Source organism: Macrobrachium nipponense, chromosome 13 (genome assembly GCF_015104395.2).
Source record: "Macrobrachium nipponense isolate FS-2020 chromosome 13, ASM1510439v2, whole genome shotgun sequence".
In the NCBI taxonomy this organism is placed as follows: Eukaryota; Metazoa; Arthropoda; class Malacostraca; order Decapoda; family Palaemonidae; genus Macrobrachium; species Macrobrachium nipponense.
Genome location: NC_087206.1, coordinates 35,737,591 through 35,750,785, shown reverse-complemented (window position 1 = coordinate 35,750,785; position 13,195 = coordinate 35,737,591). Strand labels below are relative to the sequence as shown.

Genomic DNA, 13,195 nt, shown 5'->3' with positions numbered 1-13,195 from the left:
AGAATATTTACCTCTTCCCTCCTGTGAACCTTCTCATGAAAGTTTTAGACAAACTCAGAACATTCAAAGGCCAAGTAGCTCTAGTAGCTCCCAACTGGCCCAAGAGCAATTGGTTCCCTCTACTCCTAGAGTTTGAGACTCCGACCACTACGGATTCCCAACCCCAACTAACCCAGTTAGTGCAAACTCAGACTGTGTCCGCTTCCTCAAGAATTCCAGAAAACCCTAACTTTATGGATTTTCTGAAATTCGCAGCCATGAGGAATGCAGAAATTGATCCCCAGAAATATCTCATTCTTGGAATCAGATAAAAGAGAATCTACTCTCCGGCAATATGATTCATCTGTCAAGAAACTAGCAGAGTTCCTTAAGTTGTCAAATTCTCAAGTCATGACACGAACCTAGCCTAAAAAAAACCATAACTTTCTTCAGAATCATTGTTTGAGAAAGCTTAGCAGCAAGCACTATCACTACGACCAAATCAGCTCTTAAAAATATCTTCCAATTTGGTTTTAGCAATAGACCTTACGGATTCGTACTTTACGTCCATACCAAAAGCTTGTGCTAGATTAAGACCATCAACGAGACCTAAATCAGTCTCTTGGTTCCTAATGATGTACTCAAACTGGCCTCGGACATTAACAATGACTCTTGCAATTATATATCCCTCCTGAGGAAAACCCTATTCTTATTAAGTTTAGCCTCCGGAGCTAGAATATCAGAACTGTCAGCTTTATCAAGGGAACCAGGCCACATTGAGTTCCTCCCTCACAGGGGAAGTCCTCTTATCCCCAGATCGCCATTTTCTAGCCAAAATGAAGAACCCACAGGACAGATGGTCCTCGTGGAAAATCCTACCACTACCTCAAGACATTTCCGTTTGTCCTGTCCAACTCATTAAGAGCCTACCTAAGCCAGAACAACTCTGAAATCTTCAGGCCCATTGTTCATTAGAAGGAAGGTGGTACATTATCCCTAAAAGGGATCAGGCAACAAATTTTATACTTCATTAAACAGGCCAACCCAGAGTCCTTTCCTCGTGCCCACCCCGATGTTAGGCGGTGGCCACATCTATTAATTTATTTCCCAACACATGAATTTTGACGATCTTAAGAAGTATACAGGCTGGAAATCTCCGACAGTTTTCAAACGGCACTACCTAAAATCCCTTAGAAGCCCTCAAATTTCCAGCAGTGGCAGCTGGAAACACAGTTTCTCCTGATTCTTAATTTTTACTATAACTTCTTGTAGCCTTCCCTTCTACCTGCCCCAAAATTGCACCCTTACTTAGTTTAGTCGCCTCCATGTATTGGGTTACCTTGAGTTTGCTTTGTTCATCATCTAATTGGATTCAGTTCCATTCTTTTGTATATGTCAACTATCCTGTCTTGCCTAACCTGTATTGTTACGTTGTTTGTTGTTAGGCTAACTAATTTAAGCTTATAACCCGTGTTTTAGGGCTTATACTTCCCTTAGGGTAAGGACTGTAATTTTAGTTGATTGTTATACTATTAACCTTACAAGTGTTTAACTTTACCTTCTTAATTTATCTGTTACTGTTCCTCAAGCTTGGTGTTTAGCATTCTCTGGTACTATTTCACAGGCCGACACAGGTCAAGCCCAGAAAAGGGATTTTGACGAAGGAAAAATCTATTCTGGGCAACGACCTGTGTCGCCCTGTGAAACCCCACCCTGTAGTTAGATTATCCTCACCCAGCTTGCCCCAAGCTTGGAGGCTATCTTCAGGAATGACGTCCTCAGGCGTCGGAGGCGCTCACGGTAGTAGTAGACCGGGAGCTGTAGCACGGCTCCTCCATAGTTAAGGGTGGGTTTTGTCGAAGGAAGAAGCTAAATGGCAAGGGACCTCTGGTAGTGATTCCACTCGCTCCTTACTATAACGACACTTCTATAGAAGAGCGAGCCATTTATCTTGGCATTATATTGTTTCTTTTTTCTCTGGGATGAATAGCAATATTTATTCCTCAGAAATAGTATCAAAGGAAGGGCCATTTTCACAGGGCGACACAGGTCGTTGCCCAGAAATAGATTTTTTCCTTCGTCAAAATCCCTTTTTATTTAGGGTGAGCGAGTCAGTTATTCTGACATCCTCCTGAATTTATTTTTCTCTGGTATAATGTTAGTATCATTTACCTAGAAATAATGAACTTAAGGATTATTTCACTGGGCGACACGAACCCTTGCCCAGAAATAGATTTTTTCCTCGTCAAAATCCCTTTTCTGGGCTCAGCTCGTGTCGCTGCGCGAAATATCCTTTAATCTATTATTTCTAAGGTAAATGTACTAACACATACCAGAGAATAAATAAATAAAGAAAAAGGTCAGTATAACTGACTCGCTCACCCTCCAAGAGGGTGTCGGTATGAACACTATGGCGAGTGAGACCACTACCACGAGCCAAATGCCAATAGAATTCTCCCACTACAAAATCCCCCCAAGAGGAGAGCAGACCCACAGAGTGGGCAGCAGCAGTACTACTACTACTCCATCCCATGCTGCCGACTGCTGCGCCTCTGGTGGCCATCCTTTTCAGTTAGCGCACACGATACACACGTGCCCTTTTTTACTCTGTGTTTTTTGTGCCCTTTTCTTTGGATTTATTTACCATGGAGCGTGCAGCCATCGCAGCAGCTAAGTTAAGTACTCAGTGTTTATTGCTAGTTGGTTTTTTCCGGCCCTGAGCTCGTATTTGCCGTTTTTTAGGTATAAATACGAACTCTAGGTCGGAAAGCATGGCAGCATGGTTCTGCCTCGTGGTGGGTTCGTTCTTGGTCACCCATACCCAGAACATCCCCTTACTTATGTACGCTCTATTTTAATTATCCGCTTTGTTTAGGGTACGGTCTACACGGTTTTGTCATGCATGCATGTCTTTTACCTTATGTAGGCTCCTCCATCCAGACCCTAGCCACGGCTCTTAGTAGCGGCCTCGGCTAGCTTTGAGTGGTAGACTTGCCTTCGGGTTAGTCGTACACTCCTGGATTTTTTCTCCTACTATGTTGTTTTCTTTCTTTCATTATTATTATTCATTGAATTATTATATGATATGATATTTGTTTAGGTTAGTTAGGCGTCTGGCTTGCTTAGCCTAGGTCATGGCCCAATGGGCCTATATGCTACCGCTCATCAGTTCGGTTGCTTCCCGATAGCTTCTCTCTGATCAGTGGTTTGTTTCTAGGCTTAGTTGTCTTTTGTTTTGTTCTCACCGCCCCGTGGTCACTACGTGATCACGAGGCAGCCAGACGCCTGTCCAGTCACCTTCCCCCCCTCCCGTCTTCTATAGAGTCGGGGGGTGGGTTGGTCTGCCCATGTCTCGCTCCACATACCCGAGCCTGCCTCCCTCTCTCCCCCCCAGGCGGAGGGGAGTTAGAGGGACGGGACAGACCCAGACTGGACTCGACCTTCTCCCGCTCTTCGGTCCCGCCGATGTAGGGATCGGCCGGATGTAACCAACGTGGGGGGGGACTGGCCTTTCCCCCCTCCGTTGCTACCCCGTCGCTCCGTTGCTAGCCTGAGTCTGTATGTCCTCTCGCTCTTTTCCCACCTTACTAGGGCTCCTTTACCACCGGAGTCCTGGCATCCAGCGGAAAGGTGCTAGTCCACCCAGCAGAGTGGACCGGAACATACAGTTGGTCCCTTCTAACCTCTCCGTCTCGCTGAGTTACAACACTCCGCCACGCACTGGACTTAGTCCGGTACGTTCGAGTTTTAGGTGGTTTAAGATTTATTAGGTTAAACTATTAAGTTTATCTTAAGTACCTTAACCATCCCCCCTCCCTTACCTGTCTCACGGATCTCTCCGGGGTTATAGCCTATTCAGGCGATTAAGGGAGGGGTTATGCCCAAATTTTTTCCGAGCTCCGGCATGCCCAGACATTCTCCTTCAAGGTAGTTCCTTTCGGGCTCAACGTAGCACCCAGGGTGTTTACAAAGCTGGCGGAAGTAGTAGTTCAACAACTCAGATCGCAAGGGGTTATGGTAGTAGCGTATCTCGACGATTGGTTGATCTGGGCTTCAACAGTCGAGGAATGCAACAAAGCAACACTGAAGTCATTCAGTTCCTGGAATATCTAGGCTTCAAGATAAACAGGACCAAGTCAAGACTCACTCCAGAGTCAAACTTTCAGTGGCTGGGCATTCAATGGAATCTATCCTCCCATACTCTTTCGATTCCATCAACCAAGAGGAAGGAAAATAGCGAAGGTTAAGCAGTCAAGCATTTCTAAGTCACAAACTGGCGTCAAAAGAAACCCCCCCCCAAACCCCAGGAAAAGGATCCGTTGGTTCACTCCAGTTTTGCATCAGTGACGAACTCCATCCTAATGAAAAGCCAAACTGAAAGACCTAACCAGAATCTGGCGCTCACGAGCAAATGTCAGGTCCAGAGACAAATTATCCTCAGTCCCTCTGATTCTAAACAAAGATCGGCTCCGGCCGTGGGCGAAAGTCAAGAACTTGTCGGTGTCAGTGCCCCTTCAGTTTCCTCCACCAGGGATCACCATCCACACAGACGCGTCTTTAAGCGGTTGGGGAGGATATTCCCAGTTCAAGAAGGTTCAAGGAACGTGGTTCACCTCAGTTCCGTCAGTTCCATATAAACGTACTGGAAGCAATGGCAGTGTTCTTGACTCTAAAAAGGTTACGTCCGCCAAAGTACTCCCACATAAAGCTAGTCCTGGACAGCGCAGTGGTAGTACATTGTATAAACAGAGGAGGCTCCAAGTCACGTCATCTAAATCATGTCATGGTAGCCATCTTCTCCTGGCGGACAAGTTCAGTTGGCATCTCTCCTCCACTCATATAGCTGGAGTGAGAAACGTCATAGCAGATGCTCTATCCCGATCAGTACCTCTAGAGTCGGAATGGTCACTGGACAACAGTTCGTTCCAATGGATCCTTGCAGAGAAGTTCCAGGTCTTCAGGTGGATCTCTTCGCATCTCAAGCGAACCACAAACTCCCGTGTTATGTGGCCCCCAACCTGGACCCTCGGCCTATGCCACGGACGCCCTGGCTCTAGACTGGAACAAACTGGGAGAAGATTTATGTCTTTCCTCCAGTGAATCTTCTCATGAAAGTGTTCACAAACTCAGGACATTCAAGGGTCAAGTGGCTCTAGTAGCCCCAGACTGGCCGAAGAGCAATTGGTACCCTCTCATTCTGGAACTGGGTCTTCACCTCTTCGGATCCCCAATCCCAGGCTCTCCCAGTCAGTACAAACGAAGACTGTGTTCGCTTTCCTCAGGGATTCTCAAAACCCCCCTAACTTTATGGATTTCATGAAGTTTGCAGCAAAAAGGGATGCGAATATTGACCCTCAGAATATTCTCTTATTGGAATCCGATAAAAGAGATTCAACTTTGAGACAGTATGATGCTGCTGTCAAAAAGTTAGCAACCTTCCTGAGAGAATCAGATATTAGGATCATGACAATCAATTCAGCTATATCCTTTTTCAGATCCTTATTTGAAAAAGGCTTAGCAGCTAGCACGATTACGACAAACAAGTCAGCCTTGAAAAAGATTTTTTCAATTTGGGTTCAACATAGACTTGCCGGCTTCCTACTTCTCGTCTATTCCCAAGGCATGTGCTAGACTTAGACCTTCTGTAAGGCCTACGTCAGTATCATGGTTCTTAAACGATGTTCTAAAGCTGGCTTCAGAACCGATAATGACACATGCTCGTTTATAATGCTCTTAAGAAAAACCCTATTTTTATTAAGCTTGGCCTCAGGAGCTAGAATTTCAGAACTGTCGGCTTTATCCAGAGATCCGGATCATATTCAGTTCCTTCCCACAGGGGAAGTGATACTTTCTCCGGAACGTAGCTTTATAGCTAAAAATGAAGATCCTTTGATGAGGTGGGAACCATGGAAGGTACTACCCCTTCCACAAGATGTATCTCTTTGCCAGTTTCAGCCTTACGAGCCTTTCTGTCCAGGACCTCCTCATCCTCATCCGGTCCTCTCTTTAAGAGAGAAAAAGGTGGCACTTTATCTATTAAAGGCATCAGGCAACAAATCCTGTACTTCATTAAACAAGCCAATCCTGACTCTTTCCCAAAAGCACATGATGTCAGGGCAGTAGCCACCTCAATTAACTATTTCCAACATATGAACTTCGATGAGTTGAAAAAGTATACTGGATGGAAATCGCCGACAGTGTTCAAACGTCATTACTTAAAGTCCTTGGAAGCTCTGAAATTTTCAGCAGTAGCAGCGGGTAACATAGTTTCCCCTGACTCTAACTAATCTTTAGTAGAAGATCCAGTCTCCTTTCTACCTGCCTCACCCAACAGTTCGTCTATTCCTGCTTGTTCATTTACGGTCACCCCCCTTGTGTCTTAGCTGCTTTTATGATGATGTGGTGGGTGTCCCTTATTTTTTGCTAGGGACACTCACAATTGATTATGGATATTGATCTCATGGATGTCATCCCCTTCCCCATTTTTATGCTAGGGTATACATCTTATTTGTAATGGTTACGGGTTTTGTATATTAAGTCATATACATTCCTTTATATATTATTATTGTTGAGTTTGTTTTGTTCAACTTATTATGTTAATTGCTCTGGATTTTTGATACATAGCTTTACACAGATACCATTTTGGTACATATATGCCATATTACCTCTGTATATATGTAAATTACCTTAAGTTAAGAAATATTATTAGAATTAAGTGTAATTTAAGCAATATTTCTATTTTGTATCACTGTGTATATGTATCCTTATTAGCAATTATATTCTTTTACTTTTATTTTATCTTTTATTTGAGACCTACTTTTATTTTGTTGATTTTGTTTACAATCTTGTGCTATTTCTCTGGTACGATTTCGCGCAGCGACACGAGCTGAGCCCAGAAAAGGGATTTTGACGTAAGGAAAAATCTATTTCTGGGCGATTGGCTCGTGTCGCCAGCGAAATCCCAGCCCTACCCATCCCATCGCCAAGATTGTCTGAACTAACTTCAGGATGGCCACCAGAGGCGCAGCAGTCGGCAGCATGGGATGGAGTAGTAGTAGTACTTGCTGCCCACTCTGTGGGTCGGCTCTCCTCTTGGGGGGATTTTGTAGTGGGAGAATTCTATTGGCATTTGGCTCGTGGTAGTGGTCTCACTCGCCATAGTGTTCATACCGACACCCTCTTGGAGGGTGAGCGAGTCAGTTATACTGACCTTTTTCTTTATTTATTTATTCTCTGGTATGTGTTAGTACATTTACCTTAGAAATAATAGATTAAAGGATATTTCGCTGGCGACACGAGCCAATCGCCCAGAAATAGATTTTTCCTTACGTCAAAAATCCCTTTTTGAGGCCTGTGATCTAGCAATGTTTGAACATCAGTGAGCCAAGTGCTGTATTTCTTGTGTAATGTCTTTTAGGATATAGCTTACCCAAGGAACAGTGCATCATTGAATAATTTTCATGAATTCTGTCCCGAGGATAAGAAATATTGTGAAGTTTATTAGAATTGTTTTATACATGTTTTTCTACATGTCAAGTAAATTATCCATGCACAGTACATTATTACATTACCCATAATTTGTTTTCAAAGTCTTATGACAAAGTCTTATGGAGTAAATATTGATGATCGTTTTTTTTTTAGTTTAAAGACCAGTATTAAAGGTGTTGTATGTTATGGTAAACATAAGAATATCTAAATGTCTAGCTATGCAGCTCATATGTTGGGTAATTTCTTGTTATACTGAGACATTCATGCTTCAGTGTGATTAGATTTTGTGGTGAATCATGTACATTCGACCCCCTGGTATACGCAGGAGTTGCATATCACAACCCCCTGTGAAAAGCTAAAATCCAAGAATACTTGACACCCCTCTAAAACTGCCTATTTTGAGAGTTCAAAGACCAAAAAAAAAAAAAAAAAAACAAAAAAAAACTAAAAATGCTTATAGTACCTGAGTATTTTAATAGCTTTATCAGAAAAAATGCATTTATAGTCATAAAAATTATATGAAATACAGTAATTAATGAATATTTCTGTATGAAAAATACTGCAAATAGTTGAATTTTCCTTGAATAACGTGTACTATACATGTTCCACAGAAAAATCTGTGAATAGGTGGAGGTGGGAAACCAAAACTGCAAATAGGCAGGGCCACTGTTTATCCATTTTTCCCTTTATTTTTTTTTACAGCATAGCAGTCAACCGTGTAGCCACTTACAAGGAGTTAGATTCAGACTTATTACGTCATGCAGCATTTTCAACATTAGATGACATTGACTTGAGGATACTTACCAATTGTCTTGCAAATGAAGCTGATATTAGAGAGGTTAGTGTGACCCAGGGTTGATTTAAATGTAAGATTTGTTTTACACTAAATTGTATTGATGAGGTGTAGATTATGCCTTTTGATAGTGTAGCCACTGCAAGTCCTCAAAGGAGTTACACTTTCATGGTACGTCCGGGGCTCCATAAGACATATCAACCAATTACAAAAAAATTCTCTTATAGTTGGTCTTGGTAAGATTAGTGTGTGTTGGCACAGTGAATAGAACATAAAGGGCTCAGGACAGGAGGGCTCCATCTCCTTTCCTACAATGACTACCTCGGCTCTCACTACATCTCACTCACACAACTGTGATAACAGCATATTTCATCCATTTCATTACACTCTGGTCTGTCCTAGAGTTCACTAGTCCCCAGGTTGTGCTCTGGATATTGTGTTTGACAACATATTTTTCACTCAACATAACACCAGTCAAGCTCAGTACAGGCAGTCCCTGGGTTACGACTGGTTTGGCCTACGACATTCTGAGGTTACGATGCTTTACAAATATATTCATCAGGAATTATTTCCCCGGTTTTTGACACATGTTCCTAGGTTACAACACTTACAACACTGATCTGACAGAAGAAATATGGCTCCAAAATGGCAGAATGGTAAAAATTTGGAGTTTTTTTTATGAAAAACTCAATAAAAATGCAGGTTACATCAAATTCAAAAACCCCCTAATATTTGAAAGTATGTAAGGCTTTCTAAGGTTTCTTTTGGTCACGGCAATAGAACAGAACCTCTGTTGTAAACCAGAGACTGCCTGTACTACTTAAATTTAAGTCCCAGTGATAAGTTTTAGTTCCTTAAAATGTGGTTTATATTTGTCAAAATTGGGAGCCAGTAGGCTTCTTGTGAAGCAGAAAGTTAGATTGCTAGGCTATGCTGTAATTACTGTACTGTTTTTTTTCTTTTTTAACAAATTGATAATTAACATTAAGACAGTAACATTAGACAATTCTGTTACTGAAACTTATTACAGGCAGTCCCCAGTTATCGGTGATCCGGTTTTATGGTGCTTGTTCAACCATCAACTGGTTACCAGCACCAAAAAGGGATTTTGACAGAGGAAAAATCTATTTCTGGGCGAGAGACCTGTGCCGCCCAGTGAAATGCTCCTTATAGCATCATTTCTAAGGTATAAAACTGCTATATATACCAGAGAAAAAGTTGCATGGAATGCCGGGCATATGCCTAGCTCGCTCACCCATATAGGGTGTCGGTATAGTAACTGGGGCGTGAAAAACCACTCTCAGAGGTCTCTTACCAATTAGTTATCTCCTCTCCCAACATCCTCCGTTACTACGAGGTGCCGTTCTACATCCCACTACTGCCCGCCACCCCTCTACCACCCATGCCGTACCCTAAACATTTTCCTCATAGCATCCCAAGGCCAAAACTTGGTACGACCAGTCTAGGGTGAGGAAAAACAAGGTTGGGTTCACTGGGTGGCACAGGTCTCTCGCCAGAAATAGATTTTTCCTCTGTCAAAATCCCTTTTCTGGGCTCAACCTGTGCCGCTCCGTGAAATAGTAACAGAGAATTGGTCCAATAGCTTGTAATAGTTACCTGAAAAGGAATAGAATAAAAACTAGGATATATAAAGAAGGAACTTTAATACCGTATCAAAATATATAATCTAATACAAACTGACATAAAAGTAATCAGTTATCAAAAACTTATTCAGGAAAAACATTTCCAAAAGAAAATAAAGGTGTCTACTAGTAACCTTTATACAAGACAAATATACATATATACTGGTACTCAAAAGGAGGGGTCCAAGAATTTCTTGGAAACCATCAAAAGATATCACAATATATCTTAATACTATACAATTTACATCCAATAAACTAAATGTTGAGTACCAGAACAGGTTAATTACAATACAGGTGAGTACCAATCTAATTTAATACAGGTGAGTAACAAGGCTAAGGCAGGGACAATAAATGAGGCAGGTAGGGGAGAAAGAAAGGTAAGGAATACTAATGAATTAACTTCTTAACATGGTTCTGATATATCAGGAGGAAATACATTTCCTGTGCCACTGTTGCAAATTTTAGGGCTTCCAAGGATTTTAAGTTTTAATAATGGCGTTTAAATACTAATGGTGATTTCCCAACCTGTATATTTTTAAATCTTCAAAATTCATATGGTGAAAATAATTAACTGACGTGGCTACTGCTCGAATATCATGAGCATGTGGAATTGATTCTGGATTAGCTTGTTTGATAAAATAAAGAATCTGCTGTCTAATTCCTTTTAAGGAAATGTTTCCTCCATTTTCTCTAATAAATAAAGGGCCTGAAGACTTATTAGAAGTTCTGTTCAGATAAGCTTTCAAAGTGTTAACTGGACATAAGGATGGATCCTGTGGAAGTGGGACAATCCTCCACGGTGACCATCGGTTCTGTGGATCCTCATTCTTTGCTAAAAATCTCTTGTCTGGAAAGATTTGTACTTCCCCAGATGCGAGAAAAACAATATGATTCGGTTCTCTAGATAATGCTGAAAGCTCAGATTTTCTGGCTCCAGATGCTAAACTTACCAAAAATAAAGTTTTTCTAAACAGTGTTATGTATGAACATGAATCATTATTGGTTTCAGAGGGCCAGTTTAAGAACATCATTTAAAAATCCAGGAAACTGTGTGGGAGCGGGTTACTGGTTTTAGTCTGGCGCAAGCTTTTGGAATTGATGAAAAATATGAATCTGTAAGATTAATATTAAACCCAATCTGAAATATCTTCTTCAAGGCAGATTTAATTGTTGTAATTGTATTAGCTGCTAATCCCGTTTCAAACAGGGTCCTAAAAAAGGTAACTGCTAGGTTCCGAGTCATTGCTCTAACCTTAGAAATCTCTTAAGAACTTTGCCAGTTTCTTACAGCTGAATCATATTGACGAAGGGTTGAGTCTCATTTATCTGACTCTAGAAACAAGTATTTAGAGGATCAATGTTAGCATCTCTTTGTGCTGCAAATTTCATAAAGTCCATAAAGTTAGGGCACTCCGAATTCTTGAGGAAGCTAACACACTGCAAGTTTGTACTACCTGTGTCAACTTGGGATCTGGGATCTGCCGAGGGAGGAGTCCTAGTTCTTTACCATCAGAGGAAACCAATTGCTCTTGGGACAATTGGGGGCTACAGAGCTATCTGACCTTTGAAAGTCCTGAGTTTGTCTAGTACTTTCATTAACATGTTTATCGGAGGGAACAGATAAATTCTTTGCCAAGTGTTCCAATCTATGGACATGGCGTCCGTGGCATAGGCCAGAGGGTCCAGGTTGGGAGCAACATAACATTTTAGTTTGTTGTTGGATTCCATGGCGAATAGGTCCACCTGAAGGTTCGGAATCTGTTGACAAATCCAATTGAATGAATCTTTGTCCAATGACCATTCCGACTCCAGCGGAGTTGTCCTTGAAAGTGCTATGCTACCACATTTCTCACTCCTGCCAGTGTACAGCTGACAGGTGCCATTGGTTTCTTGTTGCAATCGTAAAGATTGCTATCATCACATGATTTATGTGACTTGATTTGGATCCCCCTCTGTTTAAGCAATGGACGATTACTTCGTTGTCCAGAAGTAATCTGATGTGTTGCTTCTTTGCCGGGGCTAGTTTCTTCAGAGTTAAGAATACTGCCATGGCTTCCAATATGTTTGATGTGGAGTTGACGCAATGTTACTGACCACAAACCTTGGACTTTTTCGTATTGGGAGTAACCTCCCCAACCGCTTAGAGAGGCGTCTGTGTGTATTACCAACGCTGGTGGTGGAAATCGTAGGGGAATCGATTTTGCCAGATTCTTGGCCTTGGTCCAAGGGAGCAATCTTTTCTTTAGTATTTGGGGGATTAGAGATATTTTGTCTCGTTTCCTCTTGTTCGCCTTGGATCGCCATACCCGATTTATATCTTTCAGTTTTGCCTTCAGTAATGTGTCTGTTACTGATGCAAACTGAAGTGAGCCTAGAATTCTTTCTTGTCTTCTCCTGGACGTTAATTTGTCCTTGAGAAAACTTTGTTTTCTTTGCTATTTCTTTCCTCTTTGTTGAGGGAAGAGATAGTCTGTGTGTGATTAGGTTCCATTGCAGTCCTAACTATTGGAAACGTGCTGCTGGAGTAAGACGGGACTTCTTGAGGTTTATTTGAAACCTAAGTGTTCCAAAATTTTATGACTTTGTTTGTCTCCTTTACGCAATCCTCTACATTGCTGGCCCATATAAGCCAATCGTCTAGATAGGCCACTAACTGTATTCCTTGAGTTCTCAGCTCTTGGACTACTGTCTCTGCCAGCTTCGTAAATATCCTGGGCGCTATACTGAGTCCGAATGGCATCACTTTGAATGAGTATGCCCTTCTGCCTAGTTTGAATCCTAGAAAGGGACGAAAATGCCTTGCTATCGGAACATGATAGTAAGCGTCTGTAAGATCTATAGAGGTGGTGACGGCCCCACGGGGAAGTAAGGTCCGTACCTGCGAGATAGTCAACATATGGAACTTGTCGCATCGAATGTAAGTATTCAGATGTGACAAATCTAGAATCACCCTTCCTTTGTTCTGAGTCTTTCTTTGGCACGCTGAACAAGCGTCCTTGAAATTTCAAAGGTCTTACTTCTTTTATTGCATTCTTTTGCAAAAGATCTTTGGTGTATAGGTCTAGTTCTGCCGATGGAGCTGATGAAAACTGGTTAGTGGAGGGGGCCCTTTTATTCCAACTCCACCCAGACCCTTGGATACTATGCTGGAAGCCCACTTGCTGAACCTCCACCGGCTCCGAAATTTGTATAGTCTTCCCCCTACCTGAGATGTCTCAATGGTTTGAAGAGGGTCTGTTTCCTCGTCTACCCCCTGTATTCCTCTGCCTCTTGTTGAAGTCCTTCCACCTAT

The 13,195-nt window shown here is 42.0% G+C and overlaps 1 protein-coding gene across 1 annotated transcript in view; it reads left to right on the top strand.

Annotated features, from left to right (window-relative positions):
* The window catches only part of LOC135225292 (intraflagellar transport protein 43 homolog), a 222,630-nt gene that overhangs the window by 165,745 nt on the left and 43,690 nt on the right, over positions 1-13,195 (top strand). Inside the window, 1 exon segment of the mRNA XM_064264621.1 lies at positions 8,170-8,305. Coding sequence (XP_064120691.1) covers positions 8,170-8,305 — 136 coding nt within the window.